Here is a 25,047-nt window from a genome sequence, read left to right on the forward strand (position 1 = left end):
GCCAGAACTGGATCAGCTCATCCTGCTGCTCAGGTTTTCTTTCCCTTCAGGAACTGCAGGAGCTCCAGCACCAGATTCAGGAATTTCCCCAGGATTTGTTGTTGGAATGAAATCACCGTAGAATCCTCTGGTTCTGGGTTGGGATTCTCCAGATCGCTCAAATCTGAGTCCGGCTCAGGCTCTTCCTCTGGTTCCGGGGGTGGCAGTGGGAAGGGCTCTGCAGGAGGAACATCAGCTCCAGGTGGGAGCAATCCCATCTGCACCTGGATCCAGGTGTGGAAGTGCTGGGTGGAGGTGAACACCCCGGGTCGCTTGGCCCCGGCACAGCCTCGGCCCCAGCTGGCCAGTCCCACCAGCCAGAAGTAGTCACCAACGTTGTCCTTGCAGACCAGAGGTCCCCCGATGTCCCCCTGCACCCAGAGAGAGGGGTCAGGGGCTGCTGCCATTGCTCTTCCCATCCCGACCCCGCCAGAGCCGCGTTCCTGGCTGGATTCCCATGGGAAGGCTCTGCTCTGGGGCTGGGGGCTCCAGGCTGGCAGCAGGATGGGGCTGGTTCAGGGTGGGCTCTCTCTCATCTCTGCACAGTCAGCAGGGCTGGGCAGGGAATGGATATTACAGGATATCCACACCTGGGGGTGCTGGGAGCACCAGGTGGGCTCTGTGGGCAGTGGCAGGCCTTGGGGACAAGGGGACACTGGGCAGGGACACACGGATGGGCAAGGGACACATGGATGGGGAAGGGAAACTCATCAGTGGAAGGGCCCTTGGGATGGGAGGACACCGGGCAACGCCCAGCCAGTGCCAGGCCGTGTTTGGGACCCCTGTGCTGGGTGTCAGGGATTCCACGGGGCCGTGTTTGGGGTCCCTGTGCCCCAGACCCTGTGCCCACGCCCACACCTGGCAGGTGTCGATGCCGCCCCGCGGGTACCCCGCGCACAGGTCCTGGGGGTGCACGGCCCCCCCGTACCAGCGGCTGCTGTTGCAAAGCTGGACGTCCATGAGCCGCACCTTGGCCTCCTGCAGCACCAGGCGTGGGCTCCGGGCTGCGGGCACAGAGGGCACTGAGCACCCGGCACCGGCCTGGGCACAGCCCCTTGCCCAGGGCCGGGCCGTGCCCCTGTCCCGCTCTGGCCCTGCCCAAGGCTCCGGGGCACGGCCCAGATGTGGCTCGGGCCAGCTTTGGCCTCTGCCCCGGGCCGGCCCGGCCGTGTCCCTGTGGTTGCCAACCCCTCCTCAGCCCCGTGGGGCACTGACCGCTGCCCGGGGTGGCTCTCCAGCCCGCAATGTAGCAGGTTTTCAGCTCGGGCACTGCCAGGGAGCTGTCGGGCACACAGCCCAGCTGGATGTAGTCGCTGCACTCCACGGGCTGGTCCATCCTCAGGAGGTCAATGTTGCTCCTGGCCGTGGCGGCCACGTAGCCATTGTGCACCAGGATCTGCTTGATCTGGAACACCTCGGCCTTGGGGCCCGGCTTAGCCAGATCCGTGGCCCCGATCAGCACCTTCCACTGGAAGACAGCAGTGGGAGGGCCATGGAGAGTGACAGGGAGCAGAGGCAGGACCAGGGAATGCCTGGGCTGTCCCAGCCCAGCCATTCGCAGCCTTCTTTGTCCCGCAGCAGGGAGGGGAGGCAGCCGCGGAACAGCACAGGGTGCTGCAAGCTGGGCACCTGTCCCTGCCATGGGGACATCCCTGACCCTGCCTTACGGACATTGCTGTCCCTGCCACAGGGACATCCAGGATCCTGCTGCGGGGTCATCCCTGTCCCTGCTGTGGGGACATCTGTGACCTTTCATGGGCACATCCCTGATCCTCTTGTAGGGACATTCCTGATATTGTTGGGCTCTCATCCCTGTCCCTGTAGGGTCCCATCCCTGTCCCTGCTGGGTCCCAACCCTGTTCCTGCTGGGATCCCATCCCTTTCCCTGTTGGGATCCCAACACTGTTCCTGCTGGGATCCCATCTCTGTCCCTGTTGGGATGCCATCCCTTTCCCTGTTGGGATCCCATCCCTGTCCCTGCTCCTCCTTACCCTGCCCTAACCAAGCAGCTGGCCACTGTCAGCACTCACTGGGGGTGGATGAGTGCCCCCGAGCACATGTGCCACGTGCCATTGTCCAAGGTGGCCTGGATGCTGATGACACCAGGCCAGGCCCCTGGGTGGACCCCAGTGCCACCCATGTCCTGCGAGGTGTCTTCGAAGGAATCCCAGGATCCATAGTCAGAGTCCTGGGAATTTTCGGGAACCAGCGATCTGTGGTCAAACGCCATGGGCCGGAGCCCGCAGGTGCCTCTGGAAGCACAAAGCCATCAATGCCCTGCTCGGGGACAGCAGGGACAGGGACCCCCAAGGGGCTCCTCTGTGCCCAGGCTGTGCCAGGGACCCCCCGAATGTCCCTGAGCCCCCCGGGGACACTGACCTGCACGTGTCCCAGGCGGCCCCCACGGGCCAGGTCAGGGCCAGCAGGACGAGCAGTCCCAGCAAAGCCATCGGTGCCAGCGCAGGTGGCAGAGGCAGGACCGAGGTGTCACCTCTGGTGCCCACCGCCCTGGCAGTGCCCATGGTGCCACCAGGCCAGGCTGATGTTACACAGGGGCCTGTTCCATGTGTAGGGCATGGTGGCCTCAGGTAGGGCACAGGGGGGCTCAGAGCTGTGGAACCCTGGAATGGTTTGGGTGGGAGGGACCTGAAGGATCCCACTGGATCAGAGGGCATGTCCTGGATCCAGGGATCCCAGTCTCCTGGCACCCAGGGCACAGTGGGGGCAGTGGGATGGGGCAGCTCAGAGCCAGGAGCTGGTAACACAGGGGACAGCTCTGTGTGGAAGCTGCAGCTCAGGGTGGCACCTGCAGCAGCTCCACAAGACTCCAGGACTCGCAGCTCCAGCTGCCCCCATTCCTGTCCCTCTCAGAGACTTTTCCTGGGATTGGGACACCTGAGGCTCTGCTGGAGGAGTCCTGGGCTGGAGAAGTTTCTCCCTCTCTCCATCTGGCAGTCCCATCCTCCCCTCCCCTCCCTGGCTACCTCCCATCTGCCCCCAACCTCACTCATTTTTCCCAAATTGCCCCATCTTTGTTTTTCCCAGGAGACTGAACTGGACAACGTGGACAGCTGGAAACAGGAACAACTCTAATTCAAAGACAAACTGAGTTCACCGTTGGGGTGGGCCCAGGGCTCAGCACGGACAGGGCACAGCAGCCCTGGGCACGGGGGCTGCCTTGGGCACCACAGTCATGGCCCCAGCTGGGAATGGTTGCCAGAACTGGATCAGCTCATCCTGCTGCTCAGGTTTTCTTTCCCTTCAGGAACTGCAGGAGCTCCAGCACCAGATTCAGGAATTTCCCCAGGATTTGTTGTTGGAATGAAATCACCGTAGAATCCTCTGGTTCTGGGTTGGGATTCTCCAGATCGCTCAAATCTGAGTCCGGCTCAGGCTCTTCCTCTGGTTCCGGGGGTGGCAGTGGGAAGGGCTCTGCAGGAGGAACATCAGCTCCAGGTGGGAGCAATCCCATCTGCACCTGGATCCAGGTGTGGAAGTGCTGGGTGGAGGTGAACACCCCGGGTCGCTTGGCCCCGGCACAGCCTCGGCCCCAGCTGGCCAGTCCCACCAGCCAGAAGTAGTCACCAACGTTGTCCTTGCAGACCAGAGGTCCCCCGATGTCCCCCTGCACCCAGAGAGAGGGGTCAGGGGCTGCTGCCATTGCTCTTCCCATCCCGACCCCGCCAGAGCCGCGTTCCTGGCTGGATTCCCATGGGAAGGCTCTGCTCTGGGGCTGGGGGCTCCAGGCTGGCAGCAGGATGGGGCTGGTTCAGGGTGGGCTCTCTCTCATCTCTGCACAGTCAGCAGGGCTGGGCAGGGAATGGATATTACAGGATATCCACACCTGGGGGTGCTGGGAGCACCAGGTGGGCTCTGTGGGCAGTGGCAGGCCTTGGGGACAAGGGGACACTGGGCAGGGACACACGGATGGGCAAGGGACACATGGATGGGGAAGGGAAACTCATCAGTGGAAGGGCCCTTGGGATGGGAGGACACCGGGCAACGCCCAGCCAGTGCCAGGCCGTGTTTGGGACCCCTGTGCTGGGTGTCAGGGATTCCATGGGGCCGTGTTTGGGGTCCCTGTGCCCCAGACCCTGTGCCCACGCCCACACCTGGCAGGTGTCGATGCCGCCCCGCGGGTACCCCGCGCACAGGTCCTGGGGGTGCACGGCCCCCCCGTACCAGCGGCTGCTGTTGCAAAGCTGGACGTCCATGAGCCGCACCTTGGCCTCCTGCAGCACCAGGCGTGGGCTCCGGGCTGCGGGCACAGAGGGCACTGAGCACCCGGCACCGGCCTGGGCACAGCCCCTTGCCCAGGGCTGGGCCGTGCCCCTGTCCCGCTCTGGCCCTGCCCAAGGCTCCGGGGCACGGCCCAGATGTGGCTCGGGCCAGCTTTGGCCTCTGCCCCGGGCCGGCCCGGCCGTGTCCCTGTGGTTGCCAACCCCTCCTCAGCCCCGTGGGGCACTGACCGCTGCCCGGGGTGGCTCTCCAGCCCGCAATGTAGCAGGTTTTCAGCTCGGGCACTGCCAGGGAGCTGTCGGGCACACAGCCCAGCTGGATGTAGTCGCTGCTCTCCACGGGCTGGTCCATCCTCAGGAGGTCAATGTTGCTCCTGGCCGTGGCGGCCACGTAGCCATTGTGCACCAGGATCTGCTTGATCTGGAACACCTCGGCCTTGTGGCCCGGCTTAGCCAGATCCGTGGCCCCGATCAGCACCTTCCAGTGGAAGACAGCAGTGGGAGGGCCGTGGAGAGTGACAGGGAGCAGAGGCAGGACCAGGGAATGCCTGGGCTGTCCCAGCCCAGCCATTCGCAGCCTTCTTTGTCCCACAGCAGGGAGGGGAGGCAGCCGCGGAACAGCACAGGGTGCTGCAAGCTGGGCACCTGTCCCTGCCATGGGGACATCCCTGACCCTGCCTTACGGACATTGCTGTCCCTGCCACAGGGACATCCAGGATCCTGCTGCGGGGTCATCCCTGTCCCTGCTGTGGGGACATCTGTGACCTTTCATGGGCACATCCCTGATCCTCTTGTAGGGACATTCCTGATATTGTTGGGCTCTCATCCCTGTCCCTGTAGGGTCCCATCCCTGTCCCTGCTGGGTCCCAACACTGTTCCTGCTGGGGTCCCATCCCTTTCCCTGTTGGGATCCCAACACTGTTCCTGCTGGGATCCCATCTCTGTCCCTGTTGGGATGCCATCCCTTTCCCTGTTGGGATCCCATCCCTGTCCCTGCTCCTCCTTACCCTGCCCTAACCAAGCAGCTGGCCACTGTCAGCACCCACTGGGGGTGGATGAGTGCCCCCGAGCACATGTGCCACGTGCCATTGTCCAAGGTGGCCTGGATGCTGATGACACCAGGCCAGGCCCCTGGGTGGACCCCAGTGCCACCCATGTCCTGCGAGGTGTCTTCGAAAGAATCCCAGGATCCATAGTCAGAGTCCTGGGAATTTTCGGGAACCAGCGATCTGTGGTCAAACGCCATGGGCCGGAGCCCGCAGGTGCCTCTGGAAGCACAAAGCCATCAATGCCCTGCTCGGGGACAGCAGGGACAGGGACCCCCAAGGGGCTCCTCTGTGCCCAGGCTGTGCCAGGGACCCCCCGAATGTCCCTGAGCCCCCCGGGGACACTGACCTGCACGTGTCCCAGGTGGCCCCCACGGGCCAGGTCAGGGCCAGCAGGACGAGCAGTCCCAGCAAAGCCATCGGTGCCAGCGCAGGTGGCAGAGGCAGGACCGAGGTGTCACCTCTGGTGCCCACCGCCCTGGCAGTGCCCATGGTGCCACCAGGCCAGGCTGATGTTACACAGGGGCCGGTTCCATGTGTAGGGCATGGTGGCCTCAGGTAGGGCACAGGGGGGCTCAGAGCTGTGGAACCCTGGAATGGTTTGGGTGGGAGGGACCTGAAGGATCCCACTGGATCAGAGGGCATGTCCTGGATCCAGGGATCCCAGTCTCCTGGCACCCAGGGCACAGTGGGGGCAGTGGGATGGGGCAGCTCAGAGCCAGGAGCTGGTAACACAGGGGACAGCTCTGTGTGGAAGCTGCAGCTCAGGGTGGCACCTGCAGCAGCTCCACAAGACTCCAGGACTCGCAGCTCCAGCTGCCCCCATTCCTGTCCCTCTCAGAGACTTTTCCTGGGATTGGGACACCTGAGGCTCTGCTGGAGGAGTCCTGGGCTGGAGAAGTTTCTCCCTCTCTCCATCTGGCAGTCCCATCCTCCCCTCCCCTCCCTGGCTGCCTCCCATCTGCCCCCAACCTCACTCATTTTTCCCAAATTGCCCCATCTTTGTTTTTCCCAGGAGACTGAACTGGACAACGTGGACAGCTGGAAACAGGAACAACTCTAATTCAAAGACAAACTGAGTTCACCGTTGGGGTGGGCCCAGGGCTCAGCACGGACAGGGCACAGCAGCCCTGGGCACGGGGGCTGCCTTGGGCACCACAGTCATGGCCCCGGCTGGGAATGGTTGCCAGAACTGGATCAGCTCATCCTGCTGCTCAGGTTTTCTTTCCCTTCAGGAACTGCAGGAGCTCCAGCACCAGATTCAGGAATTTCCCCAGGATCTGTTGTTGGAATGAAATCACCATAGAATCCTCTGGTTCTGGGTTGGGATTCTCCAGATCGCTCAAGTCTGAGTCCGGCTCAGGCTCTTCCTCTGGTTCCGGGGGTGGCAGTGGGAAGGGCTCTGCAGGAGGAACATCAGTTCCTGGTGGGAGCAATCCCATCTGCACCTGGATCCAGGTGTGGAAGTGCTGGGTGGAGGTGAACACCCCGGGTCGCTTGGCCCCGGCACAGCCTCGGCCCCAGCTGGCCAGTCCCACCAGCCAGAAGTAGTCACCAACGTTGTCCTTGCAGACCAGAGGTCCCCCGATGTCCCCCTGCACCCAGAGAGAGGGGTCAGGGGCTGCTGCCATTGCTCTTCCCATCCCGACCCCGCCAGAGCCGCGTTCCTGGCTGGATTCCCATGGGAAGGCTCTACTCTGGGGCTGGGGGCTCCAGGCTGGCAGTAGGATGGGGCTGGTTCAGGGTGGGCTCTCTCTCATCTCTGCACAGTCAGCAGGGTTGGGCAGGGAATGGATATTACAGGATATCCACACCTGGGGGTGCTGGGAGCACCAGGTGGGCTCTGTGGGCAGTGGCAGGCCTTGGGGACAAGGGGACACTGGGCAGGGACACACGGATGGGCAAGGGACACATGGATGGGCAAGGGAAACTCATCAGTGGAAGGGCCCTTGGGATGGGAGGACACCGGGCAACGCCCAGCCAGTGCCAGGCCGTGTTTGGGACCCCTGTGCTGGGTGTCAGGGATTCCATGGGGCCGTGTTTGGGGTCCCTGTGCCCCAGACCCTGTGCCCACGCCCACCCCTGGCAGGTGTCGATGCCGCCCCGCGGGTACCCCGCGCACAGGTCCTGGGGGTGCACGGCCCCCCCGTACCAGCGGCTGCTGTTGCAAAGCTGGACGTCCATGAGCCGCACCTTGGCCTCCTGCAGCACCAGGCGTGGGCTCCGGGCTGCGGGCACAGAGGGCACTGAGCACCCGGCACCGGCCTGGGCACAGCCCCTTGCCCAGGGCCGGGCCGTGCCCCTGTCCCGCTCTGGCCCTGCCCAAGGCTCCGGGGCACGGCCCAGATGTGGCTCGGGCCTGCTTTGGCCTCTGCCCCGGGCCGGCCCGGCCGTGTCCCTGTGGTTGCCAAGCCCTCCTCAGCCCCGTGGGGCACTGACCGCTGCCCGGGGTGGCTCTCCAGCCCGCAATGTAGCAGGTTTTCAGCTCGGGCACTGCCAGAGAGCTGTCGGGCACACAGCCCAGCTGGATGTAGTCGCTGCACTCCACGGGCTGGTCCAGCTCCAGCAGGGCAATGTTGTTCCTGGCCGTGGCAGAGTTGTAATTTTGGTGCAACAGGAGGGTCCGGATGTGGCGCAGCTCAGCCTCGGGGCCTGGCTGGCTCAGATCTGTGGCCCCGATCACCACTTCCCATCTGGATATGTCCCTGAGGAGCAGGAGATGGAGAAAGGGGTGTCATAGCAGAGTGAGGGACTGCAGTAGCGCCTTTCGCTTCCTGTGCTGGGGACATCCCTGTGCTGTGGGGACATCGCTGTCCCTGTTGGGGTCCCATCCCTGTCCCTGCTGGGTCCCAACCCTGTTCCTGCTGGGATCCCAACCCTGTTCCTTTTCGGATCCCATCCCTGTTTTTGCTGGGATGCCATTCCTGTCCCAGTTGGGATCCCATCCCTGTCCCTGTCGGGTCCCATCCCTGTCCCTGCTGGGTCCCAACCCTGTTCCTGCTGGGATCCCATCCCTTTCCCTGTTGGGATCCCATCCCTGTTCCTGCTGGGATCCCATCCCTGTCCCTGCTCCTCCTTACCCTGCCCTAACCAAGCAGCTGGCCACTGTCAGCACCCACTGGGGGTGGATGAGTGCCCCCGAGCACATGTGCCACGTGCCATTGTCCAAGGTGGCCTGGATGCTGATGACACCAGGCCAGGCCCCTGGGTGGACCCCAGTGCCACCCATGTCCTGCGAGGTGTCTTCGAAAGAATCCCAGGATCCATAGTCAGAGTCCTGGGAATTTTCAGGAACCAGCGATCTGTGGTCGAAGGCCATGGGCCGGAGCCCGCAGGTGCCTCTGGAAGCACAAAGCCATCAATGCCCTGCTCGGGGACAGCAGGGACAGGGACCCCCAAGGGGCTCCTCTGTGCCCAGGCTGTGCCAGGGACCCCCCGAATGTCCCTGAGCCCCCCGGGGACACTGACCTGCACGTGTCCCAGGTGGCCCCCACGGGCCAGGTCAGGGCCAGCAGGATGAGCAGTCCCAGCAAAGCCATCGGTGCCAGCGCAGGTGGCAGAGGCAGGACCGAGGTGTCACCTCTGGTGCCCACAGCCCTGGTGGTGCCCATGGAGCCACCAGGCGGGGCTGATGTCACAGAGGTGTGGAACGGAGCCGTGGAACTTTGGAATGCTTTGGGTGGGAGAGACCTTAATGACGGCGTGGTGCCACCCGAGCCATGGGCACGGCCACCTCCCGCTGGCTCCCGGGCACTTCCAGGGATGGCGCTGGCGCTGCTTCCCTGGAATTGTGGCGTTTCGAGCAGCAGGGAGGGATTGGATGAGGGAAAGGCAGCCATGGAGGAGCTCGGGCACGGGGGATTTGTGTCCCCTTGGGGCAGTTCCATTGTCACCACTGCTCCCCGATCCCAGCTCTGATCCCAAAGATTTGTGTCCCCTCAGGAGCAGTTTCATTGTCACTGCTTGTCCCTGATCCCAGCTCTGATTCCAAAGATTTGTGTCCCCTCGGAGGCAGCTCCATTGTCACTGCCTGTCCCTGATCCCAAAGATCTGTATCCCTTTGGGGCAGATCCATTGTCACCGCTTCTCCCCGACCCCATCTCCGATCCCAAATCCATCCCCGCCCCCCTCCGGGAACCGGGCACAGCCGGGATCGCTCCCCACGGAAGCCTCTCGGCCCGGGGGCGGTTCTGGGCAGGCAAGAGGTGACAGATGGCACCGGGATGTCCCCGCGCTGTCGCTGCCACCCCGCAGGCTCCAGCTGGAGCCATCCCGAGCGCATTCCCGACAGCGCTTCCCACAGAGCGCGTCTGCTCCGCTCCATCTGCGGCTCGGGCTGGCACGGGTGGGGGTGCAGGAGGAGGGGGAGGATGCCGGGGACACACCAGGAGCGGCAGGAATTTCCCCGGCAGCGGCAGGAATTGTCCCGGGATCCGCAGGAATTTCCCCGGGAGCGGCAGGAGTTGTCCCGGGATCACCAAAGGTTGAGGCTGGAGCTCTGCCGGGTCAATCCCAGCGGCAGAGTGGCCTGGAGCATGAGCGGAGTTTTGGATTTTCCCGGGGATTTGGAATATCCCTCATTTCTGTACGCCTGCGCTGATTTCTTGTGCTCCTGGTGGTGTTTAGTGGTTTTTATTTAATTTCTACTTTTTAAATTTAATTTTTAGATTTTTTTAATTGTTAGGAGTTTTTTTTTCTAAATTATTTAATTTTATTTAATTTTTATTTAATTTCAGCCGTCGCCGGGTAGCGCTGAGGAGAATTTTTGCCTCTTCAGCCGTCCCCACATCCCGGTTTCCACTGCCAAAATCCCTTTGAGCCATTCCCTCCTCACAGCAGGGATCTCTCCGGCATTCCCACGTTTTCCTCGCCCAGGGAAGCCTGGAACGGGCACAGCATTCCAGGAGGGATCGCCCCTGGCACAAACTCCTTTGGGAATTTGGCGACAGCCCAGAATTCCCAAATCCTTTCGGGAATTCCTTTGGCTTTCCATCCAGACAATTCCCGGGGCTGGGAGGTTCTTCCTGCCCGGGTGCAGGGTTTGGAATTCCCTGAAATTCCCGAGATTCCGGCGCCCGCTCTAGGTGGCAGCAAATCCATGGCTGGGCGGGTCCCTCCTCCTCGTTTTGGGTCAGAATCCCGGGATTCCAGAAATCCTGAGCTGGAAGCGGCTGAGAAGATCAGAATTCAACTCCTGGCCCTACACGGATGCCCTGAAATCCCACCCGTGCCTAGAGCAGCCTTGGGAATGTCACCATTCCCTGGGGAAAAATCCTGTTGCTAAAATCCAGCCGGGGATCCAGGGGGGCAGCTGGATGGGGTTATCTCAGGATTTAGGGGTGAAGCTGGATGGGGTTATCCCAGCTAGACGGGGTTTTCCCGGGGTTTAGGGGATAAAATGGATGAGGGTATCCTAGCTGGATGGGTTTATCCTGGGATTCAGGGGTGTGGCTGGATGGGGTTATCCCAGCTAGACGGGGCTTTCCCGGGGTTTAGGGGAGAAAATGAATGAGGTTATCCTAGCTGGATGGGTTTATCCTGGGATTCAGGGGTGTGGCTGGACAGGGTTATCCCAACTGGATGGGGTTATCCCGGCACTTAGGGAAGCAGCTGGATGGGGTTGTCCTGGGATTCAAGGGATATCCCAGCTGGATGGGGTTATCCTGGGATTTAGGGCTGTGGCTGGATGGGGTTATTCCGGGATTTAGGAGTCAGGATGGATGGGGTTATCCAGGCACTCAGGGCCTTGCGGGGCTGGCCGCGAAGGGACGGGGGCTTTGTCACCGCCGTCGTCACCTGGGCGGGGCCAGCCTGAACCCGCCCTGCTCGCCTTTGTGGCAACCTGAGCAGGACTTGCCTGGATCTTTTTTCTGGATCCTGACCAAATCCTAAACCTAAACCCTGCACAAGGCCTGCCTGGATCTTTCCCAGATCTTTCCTGGACACTTCACAGACCCTGCCCAAATCCTGCCTGGACCCTGCCTGGACCTTTCCTTGGCCCTGACTGGATTTTTCCCAGACCCTGTCTGGATCCTGCCCAGACCCACCCTGGACTCTTCCAGGTTCTTCCACAGCCGGGTGTTTAGGAAACACCTGGGATTCACCAGAGCAGGAATGGGAAACTCAGGGGCATGGAAGGGGTATTTTCCCTGGGAGGTGCCATCCCAGGCAAGATCCAGGTGGGATCAGAGGGGATAGCCAGTAGATCCAGGAGCTCTGATCCCAGCCCTGATCCCAGCTCTGATGCCAGCTCTAATCCATGCCCTGATCCCAGCAATGATCCCTTTCCTGATTCCACTCCTGATCCCTTTCCTGATTCCACTCCTGATCCCTTTCCTGATCGCATTCCTAATCCTGCTGTCACTCCCGATCCTATTCCCAATTGCTATTCCTGATCCCAAACTCCATCCCATTCCCGTGTGAGGTTCCGGCCTCAATTCCCACCATCCCAGTCCCTGTTTCCTTCCTGCACCGCAGGGATTTGTTCCCAGTGCTGTGGGGCCACTGGAATTGTGCTGGCTCCTCGAAGAGCTCCTGTGGTTTGGGAATTGGGGGACAGGGCAGCCTCTGGAGAGCGGCGGGTTCTTGGCTCTTGTGGAGGAAATCTGGGAAGTTCCCCCTCCATGAGATAAAAAAAAAAAAATCCCCAGAAAACCCCAGTGAGAATCTCCGGATCCGAATGAGGCCAAAGGACAACTCCTGGATGCTGTTCCTGAGCCCGGGGGTGACAACGGTGACATGGAAAGAGGAGGAAGGGACAGAAATCCTGGGAATGCTGCAGAGCTGTCCCAGGGGTGGATGTCACTGCTGAGCACGGGGGACAGCTGGAGGGACACACCAGGACAGGGAGGGAGAAGACAGGAAAAGGGGACGGGGACATCCAGGGGGGCATGTGAGGGGGCGGGGGGGGTCAGGGGACATTCAGAAGACAGGAAAAGGGGGGATGGGGACAGGAAAAGGGGATGGGGATATTCAGGGATTAGGAAAAGGGAGGGATGGGGATAACCAGGGGGACAGGAAAAGGGGGATGGGGACAGGAAAAGGGGATGGGGATATTCAGGGATTAGGGAAAGGGAGGGATGGGGATAACCAGGGGGACAGGAAAAGGGGGATGGGGACATTCAAGGGGGACAGGCAAAGGGGACATGGGGACAGCCAGGGGGCACAGCTGGAGGGGTCTGGGGGGACAGCCAGGGGAAGGGGACATGGGGACAGCCAGGGGGCAGCGGTGTGGGATGGGATGTCCTCACGAGGAGGAGCGAGCCCCTCCTTCCATGCCAAGGGTGACAGCGAGGTGAGCTGGCGCTGTGCCCGGCAGGAGCTGTGACATTGTCCCCTTGTCCCCGCTGGCTCGGGCCAGCTCCCGGCTCTGGCACTGCCCCATTGTGTCCCCAGCCACGCCTGGCCAGGGCAGTGCCATAGCCAGGGCACCGCCTGTCCCCGTGTCCTTGTGCGCCTTTGTCCCCCTGTGCGTCCGTCTGTCCTCGTGTCCCTCTGTCCCCGCGTCCCTCTGTCCCCGCGTCCCAGTGTCCGGGCCGTGCTGCAGGGTTTTATCCCTGTGGCGGGTTTTGTCCCCGTGCCGGGTCTGTCCCCGCCCGGGTCCCGCAGGAAGGGACAATCCCGGTCCCGCCAAGGTGTTTCCTGCGCTCCCGATAGGGCCGGGCAGCGCGTCCAGGGCTGGCACTGACCCTACAGACTCCAGAGTTGGGCACTGACCCCAAAACTGGGCACTGACCACAAAACCGAGCACTGATCCCAAAACCGGGCAGCGCGTCCGGAGCTGGCACTGGCCCCAAAACTGGGCACTGACCCCACAGACCCCAGAGCTGGCATTGACCCCAGAGCTGGACACGCCACATCCCCCCTGTCAACCGCAGTCGCCTGTGCCCCCCTGTACCCTCCTGTGCCCCCGTCCCCACTGGCGGTGTCCCGTGGCCTGGCAGTTGCCCCGGGCTGTCCCCCCAGTTGCCCCGGGCTGTCTCCGCAGTTGCCCCGGGCTGTCCCCCCAGTTGCCCCGGGCTGTCCCCGCAGTTGCCCCGGGCTGTCCCCCCAGTTGCCCCGGGCTGTCCCGCTGGCCGGGCGGGACGCGGCCCGTGGGGGCGGTGGCCGCTGTCCCCGCTGTCCCTTCCTGGCAGGAAAGGGGCCGAGCTGCGCCGCCGGGGCCGGGAGTTTCCTGCGGGATCCGGCCCCGCGGGCGCCAGCAGCGGAGCGCCACCGGCGGAGCAGCGGCACCGAGACAGGTACCGGTACCGGGGGGGTGTGTGGGTCCGGCCGCCCCCCGAGCGCGGGGCTGGGGCTCTCCCTCTCCCCACCGGGGCTGTGGGGGTCGGGACCAGCGGGGCGGCGCCGGGACGGGCTGGGGCGGTGCCGGTGCCGCTGTCCGGGGGTCACCGGCGGGTGGAACCCGGAGCTCTGCGGGGTTCGGGGCGCACCGAGGAGGGAGCAGCGCTGCCCGCGAACCCCCGCGGGCTGTGCGGGGCGGGGAGTGCCGCGAAACACCGAGAAACGAGAAGGAGGGGAGTGAACAAAAACCGGGAGAGAAGCGGAGATTTTGGGGGGGGGGGGGTTTACCGGGACCCCCGCGGGTGCCGCTGAAGTTTTCCGCGCTCCCGCCCCTTCCGTGCGCACCGGGGCTGGCCGTTGCTATGACAACTCCTCTAAACGAAGCAGCCCCGCTGCCGGCGGCGGGGGCCGAGCTCGCGGGGGATCCGCCGTGCGCGCCGCTCCCCGCCCGGCCCCTCCGCCGCCCCCGCCCCGCTCCCGCTCCGCCGCCGGCGGCCGCCGCGGCGATGGTGGCTCGGGCCCGCGCCGCCCTCAGCCCCGCAGGTAACGGGAAGGCACCGGGAGGCACCGGGAGGCACCGGAGGGAAGGCGGAGCGAGCGCGGGGGATAAGGAGGGGGAAGCGCGGGGGATGCGCGGGCGGGGGCTGCCTGCCCGGGATGGATGGATGGATGGATGGATGGATGGATGGATGGACGGACGGACGGACGGACGGACGGACGGACGGACGGATGGGAGGGCGGGCGGGCTGGCGTGGGGGTGGCTACGGGCTGGAGGCCAAGGCTCGGCATTCCAAGGCTCGGCATTCCAGGCTGGCATCGGGGAGCCGGCAGCGAAGAGCTGCGATGTGCCCGGGGGAGCGTGGGCTGGCTTTTATTTTGGTGGGAGTAAAGCGAGGAACGGGCTCGGGGCTCGAGCCGGAGCCGGGATTTTGAGAGGAGATTTTCCTGGGAACGGGAGGCAGCGGCAGGCAGGGGGTGCGACAGGAGTGTTGGGGGTGGCGGTTTTTCTTTTTCTTTTTCTTTTTTTTTTTTTTTTTGGCCGAGGCCTGGTGATGATTTTGTGGCTCCCCCGGTTGTGGTTCGGGCAGAACTGAGCGGGGCTGTGCTGGAAATCCCGATTTTCACGGTGCAGGAGCTCAAGTTGTGCAGAGAGTTGTGTCCAACCGGGCTGGCACGGGTCAGGAACTGCTACCAGCACTCAGGACGTGCTGGACAGCCCCGAGCAGGGAATTTGTGGGGTTTATGGGATTTGGGGGGATTGTGTTCCTTTCCGGGCCTCACCTGGTGAATTTGCCCCTCTCGATGTCTTTGGCAGCTGCCGGAAAAGGGATCTTACCCCTCTCTGCTCTTCTCAACCCGGTTTGGGGAAGGAGATTCCAGAGCTGAGCAGGTGCAGGTGCCCTGTGGATTTCCTCGGGATAAACTTCCCGAAAAAACTTCTGTCCTTCTGTCCCAGCAGTGACCCGTGGGAGATGGAGGCAGCGAATTCCCAAAATTCCTCTTCAGAGCTGCTCTTACATAACTGGGAGGGCTCCTTGTGCTTTCTGCACCTGCACGGGAGCCCTAGGTGAGGCCGAAGGGGGCAGAAAATTATCCTGGAACGGTTTGGGTGGAAGGGAATTTAAAGCTCACCCTGATCCACGGGCAGGGACTCTTTTCACTCTCCCAGATTGCTCCAACCTGGCCTTGGGTACTTCCAGGGATGGGGCTGGCAAAAAAATTTTTTTTGGTTGTTGTTGTTGCTGAACCTCCTGTAAGACCTAAATATCCCGACCAATGGATAAATCCTGAATATTCTTAATTTTGTGGGAATTTTGGCGTGGATCATTCCTGGCCGAGGTGCCTGTGTTTGGTGCTGTGCTGCTCACTTGTGCTTAGAGGGGAGAGTGGGGCATGAACCCCCCCAAAACCCCCCCAAAACCGCCCAAAATCCACGAGCACTCCCAGAGCCGAGCAGCGCTACGCTAGGGAAGGCTCTGCCGAGATTTCCAGCCCCCAAAAAATTCCAGTGCTGCCTCCCCCGCGCGGCACCACGTGCGGGTGGCGAGGCACGTGTGGAGTGCGAGTGCGGGGTGGGCATGGCTGGGGGGGCTGCCTGGGCTGCTTTTCCCATCTCCGGCATTCCAGGGAAGCTGCCCGGGCTGCTTTTCCTATCTTTCACTGCTCCAGAGAATCATCCCGAGCTGCTTTTCCCTCTTTCCGTGTTCCAGGGAGGCATCCTTAACTCTCCCAGTGTTCCCGGGAGGCATTCTGGGCTCTTTCCATATTTCAGGGAGCATCCTGTGTTCCCCTTTCCCTCTCCCAGTGTTCCAAGGAAGAAGCTTGGACTCCCCGTCTCCTCTCCCAGTTTCCAGGGAGGAAGCCTGGGCTCCTTTTCCTCTCTCCTGCATTTCAGGGAAGCAGCCTGGGTTCTCTTTTCCCTCTCTCAGTGTTCCAGGGAAGCAGCCCGGGCTCTTTCCACGTTCCAGGGAGGCATCCTTGGCTCTTTTTCCCATCTCTTCATGTTCCAGAGAAGCAGGCCGGGCTCTTTCTCTGTTCCAGGAAAGCAGCCTGTGTTCCCTTTCCCATTTCTTTGTGTTCCAGGCTCCTCTTCCCTTCTCTCCTGTATCCCAAGGGAGCAACTCGAACTCCCCTTTCCCACCTCTCCATGTTCCAGGGAAGCAGCCTAAGCTCTTGCCTTGTTCCAGGGAGCATCCTGGGTTCCCCTTTCCCTCTCCCAGTGTTCCAAGGAAGCAGCTTGGAGTCCCCCCCTCCTCTCCCAGTTTCCAGGGAAGCAGCCTGGGCTCCTTTTCCCTCTCTCATTGTTCCAGGAAGCAGCTTGGGTTCCCTTTCCCACCTCTCAGTGTTCCAGGGAGGCATCCTGAGCTCCCTTTCCATGTTCCTGGGAGCAGACTGGGCTCTCCCAGTGTTCCAGGGAACAGTCTGGACTCCTTTTCCCATCTCTCCTTGATCCAGAGAAGCATCCCGGGCTCTTTCCATGTTCCATGGAGCATCCTGGGTTTCCCTTTCCCTCTCACAGTGTTCCAATCTTGGACTTCCCCTCTCCTCTCACAGTTTCCAGGGAAGCAGCCTGCGTTCTCTTTCCCATCTCTCGGTGTTCCAGGCTCCTCTCCTGCATTCCAGGGAAGCAGCCTGAACTCTCCTTCCCCTCTCCCAGTTTTCCAGAGGGGAATTCTCTTTTTCCCTTCCTCTCTCCCACAGGGATGGGATTTGGGGTGGAATTTAGCTCCTGGGAGAGCCGGGACAGGGATCCGTGCACAGCAGGGATGTGGCAGTGGGGCTGCTCCTGGAATTTCCAGTGCTCCTGAATCCCCTGAAATCCCAGAATCTCTTGAATCCCCTGAATATCCAGAATCCCTCCAAATCCCTGAATCCCCCAAATCCCTGAATTTCTCAAATCCCCCAAATCTCTGAATTCCCTGTATGTCCTGAATCCCCTTATTTCCCTCCATTCCCAGGTGGGATGAGCTGCTCCAGCTTTTCCTGTGGCTCCAGGACCACAAGGAGCTGTGGGGTACAGTGGGGACCCGTGGAGTGGAATACCCTGAATTCCCTGAATCCCATGAATCCCCAAATCCCCGGAATTCCCTGAATCCCTCAAATTTTCTGAATTCCCTGAATCCCCCGAATCACCTGAATTCCTCAAATCCTCTGAGTTCCACAAATTTCCTGAATCCCAGCATTCCCTGAATCCCTCAAATACCCTAAATCCCCTGAATCCTCTGAATCTCCTGAATCCCTCAAATTCCCAGAATCTCCCGAATCCCCTGAATCCCCCAAAATCCCTTCAAGTCCCTGAACTCCTGAATCCCCCAAGTTTCCTAAATCCCCAGAATCCCCAGAATCCCCCGAGTTCCGCAAATCCTCTGAATTCCCCGAATCCCTAAATTCCTCAAATCCCCTGAATCCCAAATTCCCTAAATCACCTGAATGCCCCGATTTCCCCACATCCCCCCAATCCCTAAATCCCCTGAACCCCTAAATCCTCAAATCCCCTGAATCCACCGAATCCCCCAAATCTGTGAATAGCCTGAATTCCAAATCCTCTGCATCCTAAATCCCCGGATCCCCGAACCCCCCTGGCAGCAGAGCTGGCGCAGGGGAGGCCACACAGCTAAAAGGAGCACAAAGAGTGAAGTGCCACCATCCCACTCCCGCAGGCAGCGGAGCTGTCACTGCTGTCACTGTGACAACGGGCACAGCTCCGGAGCAGGGGGGCCCCGCTCGGTGCCAGCGCGGGCGGTGCCACCGTGGTGGGAACCTCTTGGCTTGGGAATGGGTGACAGGCCGAAGGACAGCGGGTGGTGGCAGGGGGTGCCAGGCCTTTAGGCAGCACGTGGCAGTGGTGGCAGCGGGTGGCAGCGCTGGTAGAGGGTGGTGGCAGTGGTGGGGGCAGAGGCAGTGGTGGCAGCGAGTGGCAGTGAGTGCCAGGCCTGGTGGCAGCAGTGACAGGGTAGCAGCAGTGACAGGGTGACAGTGGTGGCAGTGCCAGGCCTGGTGGCAGCAGTGACAGGGTAGCAGCAGTGACAATGGTGGCAGTGCCATGCCTGATGGCAGCAGTGACAGGGTGACAGTGGTGGCAGTACCAGGCCTGGTGACAGCAGTGACAGTGGTGGCACTGCCAGGCCTGGTGACAGCGGTGGCAGTGGTGGCAGTGCCAGGCCTGGTGACAGCAGTGACAGTGGTGGCACTGCCAGGCCTGGTGACAGCGGTGGCAGTGGTGGCAGTGCCAGGCCTGGTGGCAGCTGGCCCTGGGGCCAGTAACCTGATCAGGATCCGTAGCCGGGGCAGGAGCGCGGCCGATTCTTCTGTCATGAAATATTGAGTGGCCCTGGGCCGGCTAGGTGACACCGGGGGTGGCCCTGGCGCATGACTCAGGGACAGACGGGGCCGTGCATGGCCCGGGGGTGGCCTGTCACCACTGGCAGGGCCGGGCACCCCGGACAGAGACGTCCCAAACACCCCCAGCACCCCAGAGCAGGGCCAGGGTCACGGGCAGCACGGCCTCGGAAGGGGATGGTGCTCAGGGTGGCGGGGGGGGGGGGTCGGGTCTTTCCTGGAATCCCCAAATCTCGGAATGCCAGAATCCCATCATTCCAAATGCCACAATCCCAAAATCCTGAGTTCTAGAACCCCAGAATTCCAGACCCTGAGAATCCCAGAATCTCCAAATCCAGGAACCTGAGAACACCAGAACCCCAGAACTCAGAATCCCAGAATTCCAAATGCCAGAATCCCAGAACCCCCAAATCCCAGAACCTGAGAATCCCAAAATCCAGGATTCCAGAACCTTAGAACCCCAAAATCCCACAATCTCAGAATGCAAAATCCCATATTCCCAGAATCCCAGAACCCCAAAATCACAAAATCTGGGATTCCAGAATCCCATAATCTCAGAATGCCAAATCCCATATTCCCACAGTCCAGAACCCCAGAATCCCACAATTCCACAATCCTGAGCCCCAGAATCCCCATATCCCAGAATCCCAGAATTAATGAGATTGGAAAAGCCCTCCAAGGTCACTGAGCCCAACCCATGACCGGTCCCCACTTTGTCCCCACCCCCACGTGCCACATCCAGGAATTCCTGTGACACCTCCAGGCATGGAAACTCCAAACCTCTCTGGGAATCCCATCCCAAATTCCACCAGGATTTTCCCACTGGGATTTGACCTCCAGAAAGAAGAACCAAGAGATCTCCACAGCTTTGGCTTCGGTGCCGGGACACCAAAAACCTCAAAAGTGCAGTTTGGGGTCTGGGCTGGTTCCCACTTTCCTGCAGCTACATCATTTGGGAAGGGTTGAGCATTCCTGGATTTTCGATTTTTTTTTTTTTTTTTTTGGGAATGATTTCAACTTCCAGGCCTGGATTGCGCTGCTTTTTCTGGAAAGCCTCCGGGGAGTGGGAAGAATGGCCGGAAGCACCGGCGCTCCATTGTTCCCTCCTGGAGGAAACGCTGCCCGGCCCCACGGCCGCAGCCTTGGAAGATTTCCCAGCTGGAAAAGGGGCTCTGGCTCTGGGAATCTGGGATGAGGCCTAAGGGGGCTCTGTGGGATTTCTCCAAACTTCATAGGATCCTTTCTGTGGTTTCCTGATCCTTTATAGGATCCTCTATAGGATCCTGTTGGAATGGGAGATCCTGGACAGCCATGGCATTGGAGTATTTCCTGGCTGGAAAAGGGGCTCCGGCTCTGGGATTCTGGAATTAAGCCTAAGAGAGCTTTCTGTGGGATTACACAATCCTTTATAGGATTCTTTTTAGGATCCTTTGTAGGATCTTATTGGGATGGGAGATCCTGGACATCCATGTCCTTGGAATATGTCCATGGTGAACAGCCCCGGAATCCAGGATGAGGCTGATGAGGTTTTCTGTGAGGTTTCCTAATCCTTTATATGATCCTTTATCCTCTTGGGATGGGAGATCCTGGACAGCCATGGCCTTGGAATACTTCCCGGCTGAAAAAGGGGCTCCAGCTCTGGGAATCCAGGATGAGGCCTAAGGGAGTTTTCCATGGGGTTTCCTGATCCTTTGTAGGATCCTTTGTTGGGATGGGAGATCCTGGAGCTCCCGTTGGAGGTGTCACCTCCAGCCTGAGGTGACCTTAGGGACACTGGGACAGCAGCAGGAGGTGGCAATTTTTTTTGCAGATCCATGGATGAGTTTGGTTTTCCCAGAAAAAATGGAGCCTGGTTTGTTTTGTTTTGTTTTGTTTTGTTTTGTTTTGTTTTGTTTTGTTTTGTACCAGGATCCTTTGGGAATGTGAGGGTTGGGATGGGAACAGGAATCCCAGGACCCAGAATCCTTTGGGAATGCCAGGGTTGGGATGTGAACAAGAATTTCAGGATCCAGAATCCTCAGGAATGTGAGGAGAAGGGATGGGAGCAAGAATCCCAAATCCCAGAATCTTCGGGAGTATCAGGGTTGGGATGGGAACAAGAATCCCAAATCCCAGGATCCTTGTGAACATGAGAAGATGCAGAGCAGGAAAATCCCTCCTGCTGCTGGGGTGACCTCCGAAGCCGCCCCGGGGGTGCCTCACCCTCCGGAGCCTCTGGATCTGTCTGGGAATTCGCTCCTTGGAGCTTCCTGCCAGGCAGGGAAGTGTTTCCTCTCCCCCAGTGCCGGATCCCACGGGATTTTCCCCTCCCGCTCAGGATATCACGGCTCTTATCTCACTCCCCTCTCATTTATCTCCTCCCGAGGCAGAGATTCTGCCTTTTCCTCCCCCTTCTTGCGAGTTTTTCTCACCCTCTGGCCGTTCTTCCCTCCCGTTTCAGGTTTTTCCTGGGATTTGTGTTTTATGGGAAGCTCTGGGAGCACTGGGGCTGGCTCTGAAGCAGCTGAAAATCCGGGATTTTGGGATGTGCCCAGTGAGAAGGAGCCTCTGGGGGTGTTTTTCCTCATCCCTAAACCAGGATTCACTTTTGGATGTCCCTGCAGGCTGAGCATTCCCTGGATATTCCCAGGAAACTCAAGGCCGCTTTCTGTAGGTCCTACCCAATCCCCATTCCCAAAAGTGTCCCCTGAGCTCGGCCAGCAGGTGACAGCGACAGCTGTGACCGCTCCAGCCCCTTGGGAATTCCACCAGTGTCGTTTTCTACGTGAGCTTCCACTTTTCCTGGTGCAGGAAGGAGGAGACCTGGGGAAACGTTCCGAGGATTTGGGTCAGACATACACGTGGAGTTTTGGGGCCCCCAAGGGCACAGCTCTTTTCCCACTTTTCCCACTTTGCCCTCCCTTTTTCTCGCCCCTTTCCCCCTCCTTCCCGGCTACCAGCAGCTGCGGCGCTCTGAGAATTCCCAAGCCATGCATTTTTAATTCCCTAAGAACCAGCAGCCATTTCAGTGCAGCTTTCAGGAGCAGCAAGAGGTGCCAGAGGCTCCATGGATGCGCTGTTCCCATTCCCTGGATGCGCTTCCCGAATTTCTGGGCTGGAGGTGGGCGCTGGCCCCGAGGAGGAAGGAAAAGGGGTGACCCCCGTGTAGGGACATTTAGGGCTGGTGGCACTGAGGGGAGGCTGGGAATGGGAATGGGAATGGGAATGGGAATGGGAATGGGAATGGGAATGGACCGGGAGAGTGTCATGGAGGATCCCACTGATCCTGGGTGGGAGAGGTGGAGGATCCCATTGATCCCAGGTGGGATTGGTGGAGGATTCCCACTGATCCAGACTGGGAAAAGTGGAGGATCCCAGCAATCCAGAGTGGGATTGGTGGAGGATCCGACCGATGCAGGATGGGGTTGGTGCTGGAGGATCCCATTGATCCACGGTGGGAAAAATGCTGGAAAAACCCCATTGATCCAGGGTGGGAAAAGTGGAGGATCCCATTGATCCCAGAGTGGGTTTGGTGGTGGAGGATCCCACAGATCCAGAGGGTGGGAAGAGTGGAGTAGGATTCCCGTTGATTCAGGGTGGGATTGGTGCTGGAGGATTCCCATTGATTCAAGATGGGAAAAGTGGAGGATCCCATTGAGCCACAGCAGGAAAAGTGAAAGGTTCCCACTAATCCAGGGTAGGAAAAGTGGAGAATCCCACAGATCCAGAGTGGGATTGGTGCTGGAGTATCCCATTGATTCAGGGTGGGAGAAGCATCCAAGGTTCCCCTCTGAGCCAGGTTCCCTGGATCCATCACCCCTCTCCCTGATCCCTGGGATGTTCCCTACTGTTCTCACTGGGATAATGACGGGTTTGTGTGGCAGGAATTCTCGGGATAAGGATGGGTTTGTGTGATAGGAATTCTCAGGATAAGGATGGGGATGTGGGTCAAGAATGTTTGAGATAAGGACGGGTTTGTGTGTCAGGAATTCTCGGGATAACATTTGGTTTGTGTATCAGGAATTCCCGGGATAAGAATGGCATTTGTGTGTTAGGAATTCTCAGAGCACGGAATTTTGACTCCCTTGGGAAACAAGCGGTGGCCTTCCCTGTCCCTGTTGTCCCTTTTCTGGGAATTCTCCCATTTCCAGCCTGCTGCGAGGTCCCCATGGAGGCATTCCCAGCATTCCCAGCACTCCCATTCCCAGGAATGCTCTGACGTGTCCTGCTCTGTCTCCACGCAGGTGGATGAGGAGGGAGTGCTGTGAGCCCTGCCCGTGACACCACTTCCAGGTAAGCCTTGCCCCTGGATCACTGGGAATGTGGGCTGGGAATGGCCCAGGAATGACTGGGAATGGCCCTGCAGCCTCTGGGATGGGGGATCTGGCCAGGAAACTCCCGGGGGAAATGTGGGAATGGCAATGGGGAAACTGGGAAAGGCTGGGAAAAACTGGCAGGCTCAGAGCAGTCCCTGTGGGCAGGGATGGGAATGGGAAAAGGCTGGAAAAGGTTGGGAGAACCTGGGAAAGTCTGGGAAAAACTGGGAAATTCTGGAAAAGACTGGCAGGGCTCAGAGTTGTCCCAGAAGGAATAGGACTGGGGAAAGGCTGGAAAAGGCCCGGAAAATCTGGGAAGGGCTGGAAGGCTCAGACTGGTTCCTGCAGGCAGGAACAGGAATGGGAAAGGCTGGGGAAAACTGAGAATGGGAAAGACTGGGAAAAACTGGGATCTGCCATCAGCAGGAAAATCCCATGGGAATGTGGCTGAGCAGATCCCCCTATGCCTTTCCTGGACCCTTTGGCTGTCCCTGGGTGGCACCAGGATGGGGACAGGGAAGGGACAGCTGTCCCATGGAGGGGGAAGGGACAAAGTACAAATGTCTGGATCCGCCTGGGAGTTTTTCCATAGGAATTTTCCCAATCTCTGCCTCAGCCTCTTCCTGTGGCACTCACAGCTCCTCTGTTCCTGGCAAAGATCCCAATCCCAGTCTGATCCTGATCCCAATCCTGATCCCTGTCCTCATCCCAAACCCAGTCCTGGTCTCAATCCCAATCCTGATTCTGATCCCCATCCCAATCCCAAAACCTGTCCAAATCCTGATCCCAATCCAAATCCTGCCCCAGGACCTGCCACTCTTCCCCCCTGGAGCTGTTCCTTGTGCTGGGAACCCTCAGGATTTGGGATTCCTGCTCGTGTCCCTGTCCCAGGTAGATCCCACCTGGGATGAGCTGAGAATTCCGGCAGGGACACACTGGAGCTCCCCAGCCCCTTCCCTGGGAATCTTCTCTGGGATCCCATTCTGGGAACCAGGGATGGACCAAAGGAATGGGAATTCCAGGATTGGGAATTCCAGGATTGGGAATTCCAGGGAAGTACTGGGGGCATCTCCGGGCTCCAGCCTCATCCCAGAACCTCTGCAATGAGCTCCAGGGCTTTAGTCCAAACCATTCCCAGCCATTCCAAACCAATCCAAACCATTCCAAACCATTCATGGCCATTCCAGACTACTCCAAACCATTGCCAGCCATCCCAAGCCATTCCCAGCTATTCCAGGCCATTCCCAAACCATTCCAGGCCATTCCCAAACCATTCCTGGCCATTCAAACCATTCCAGGCCACTCCCAAGCCATTCCCAAACCTTTCACAACCATTCCCAAGCCTTTCCCAAGCCATTCTCAACCATTCCCAAACCATTCCCGACTATTCCAGGTCTTCCAAACCAATCCCAAGCCATTCCCAGCCACTCCAAACCATTCCAAATAATTCCCACACCATTCCCACACCACTCCCAAACCATTCCAAACCCCAAACCATTCCCAGCCCTGTTTTCCCATTCTGAATGCTGCAGGCGCTTTCCTGCTGGCTGTGCCAGGCCGGTGGGATGAGCTCTGCGGGGAGGGAATGTGGGAATGAGAAAATGTGGGAATGTGGGAACTTTCCCAAGCTGTTCTCCCTCCGGAATGTGCGTCTGGAGCCTCTCATGCTGGTGCCAGACTTGCAGGATTGCAAGGTGGGGTGGCAGCGCGGTTCCCTGATTATTCCCAGGATTTCTCTGGAATTCCTGTGATTTCTCCCTGATTCCCAGAATTTCCCCCTCATTCCCAGAATTTCTCTGTGATTCCCATGATTTCCTTCCACCTCCTGGGATTTCTCACGGATTCCCGGAATTTCTCTGTGATTCCCACAATTTCTCCCTGATTCCCAGAATTTCTCCCCAAGTCCTGTAATTTTTTTCTGCAGTTCCTGTAATTTCTCCCCTATTCCCAAGATTTCCCCTGATTTTTCCCAAAATGAGGCCAGGGGGAGGCACAGAGGACACGCCAGGTGTTATTAGTGCCCCCAGTCCCAGACATTTCTCCCAGATTCCCGGAATTTCTCCCAGGTTCCCAGAATTTCTCCCTGAATTCCTGGAATTTCTCCTTGATTTCCACAATTTCTCCCTGATTCCCAGAATTTCTTCCTGATTCCTGGAATTTCTCCCCAGCTCCTGTGATTTCTCCCTGATTTCTGGGATTTCTCTCTGATTTCCCATGATTTCTCCATGACTCCTGGGGTTTTGCCCTAATCCCTGGCATTCCCCCCTGACTCCTGTGATTTTCCCTGATTTTTCCCAGAATGGGAGG

General features: G+C 59.7%; 4 protein-coding genes across 4 annotated transcripts in view; 1 reads left to right on the forward strand and 3 right to left on the reverse strand.

Annotated features, from left to right (window-relative positions):
• Positions 1-41: 41 nt before the first annotated feature.
• On the reverse strand, positions 42-2,489 carry LOC134043833 (acrosin-like; the record flags this gene model as incomplete). Its single annotated transcript, XM_062492567.1, is given in 5 exon segments — positions 42-410; positions 898-1,043; positions 1,255-1,507; positions 2,042-2,291; positions 2,419-2,489. Coding segments are annotated over 5 exon segments (1,089 nt in total), but the record flags the coding sequence as incomplete, so codon positions are not given.
• An 806-nt stretch (positions 2,490-3,295) lies between these two features.
• Positions 3,296-5,743, reverse strand: LOC134043317 (acrosin-like; the record flags this gene model as incomplete). Its single annotated transcript, XM_062491482.1, has 5 exons — positions 5,673-5,743; positions 5,283-5,545; positions 4,509-4,772; positions 4,152-4,297; positions 3,296-3,664 (listed from the first exon to the last, which is right to left on the reverse strand). Coding segments are annotated over exons 1-5 (1,113 nt in total), but the record flags the coding sequence as incomplete, so codon positions are not given.
• Positions 5,744-6,549: 806 nt separating this feature from the next.
• On the reverse strand, positions 6,550-8,862 carry LOC134043318 (acrosin-like; the record flags this gene model as incomplete). The annotated part of the gene is made up of 5 exons (XM_062491483.1): positions 8,792-8,862; positions 8,404-8,664; positions 7,763-8,028; positions 7,400-7,551; positions 6,550-6,918 (listed from the first exon to the last, which is right to left on the reverse strand). Coding segments are annotated over exons 1-5 (1,119 nt in total), but the record flags the coding sequence as incomplete, so codon positions are not given.
• Positions 8,863-9,693: 831 nt separating this feature from the next.
• SHANK3 (SH3 and multiple ankyrin repeat domains 3) overlaps positions 9,694-25,047 on the forward strand; it is a 136,229-nt gene continuing 120,875 nt past the window's right edge. Inside the window, exons 1-6 of the mRNA XM_062492568.1 lie at positions 9,694-9,806; positions 13,333-13,808; positions 13,921-14,149; positions 14,651-14,839; positions 15,063-15,173; positions 17,065-17,120. Of these exons, the coding sequence (XP_062348552.1) occupies positions 9,694-9,806; positions 13,333-13,808; positions 13,921-14,149; positions 14,651-14,839; positions 15,063-15,173; positions 17,065-17,120 (1,174 nt within the window). The remainder of the gene's footprint in view (positions 9,807-13,332; positions 13,809-13,920; positions 14,150-14,650; positions 14,840-15,062; positions 15,174-17,064; positions 17,121-25,047) is intronic.

This window comes from Cinclus cinclus, chromosome 4, assembly GCF_963662255.1.
Source record: "Cinclus cinclus chromosome 4, bCinCin1.1, whole genome shotgun sequence".
Classification (NCBI taxonomy): domain Eukaryota; kingdom Metazoa; phylum Chordata; class Aves; order Passeriformes; family Cinclidae; genus Cinclus; species Cinclus cinclus.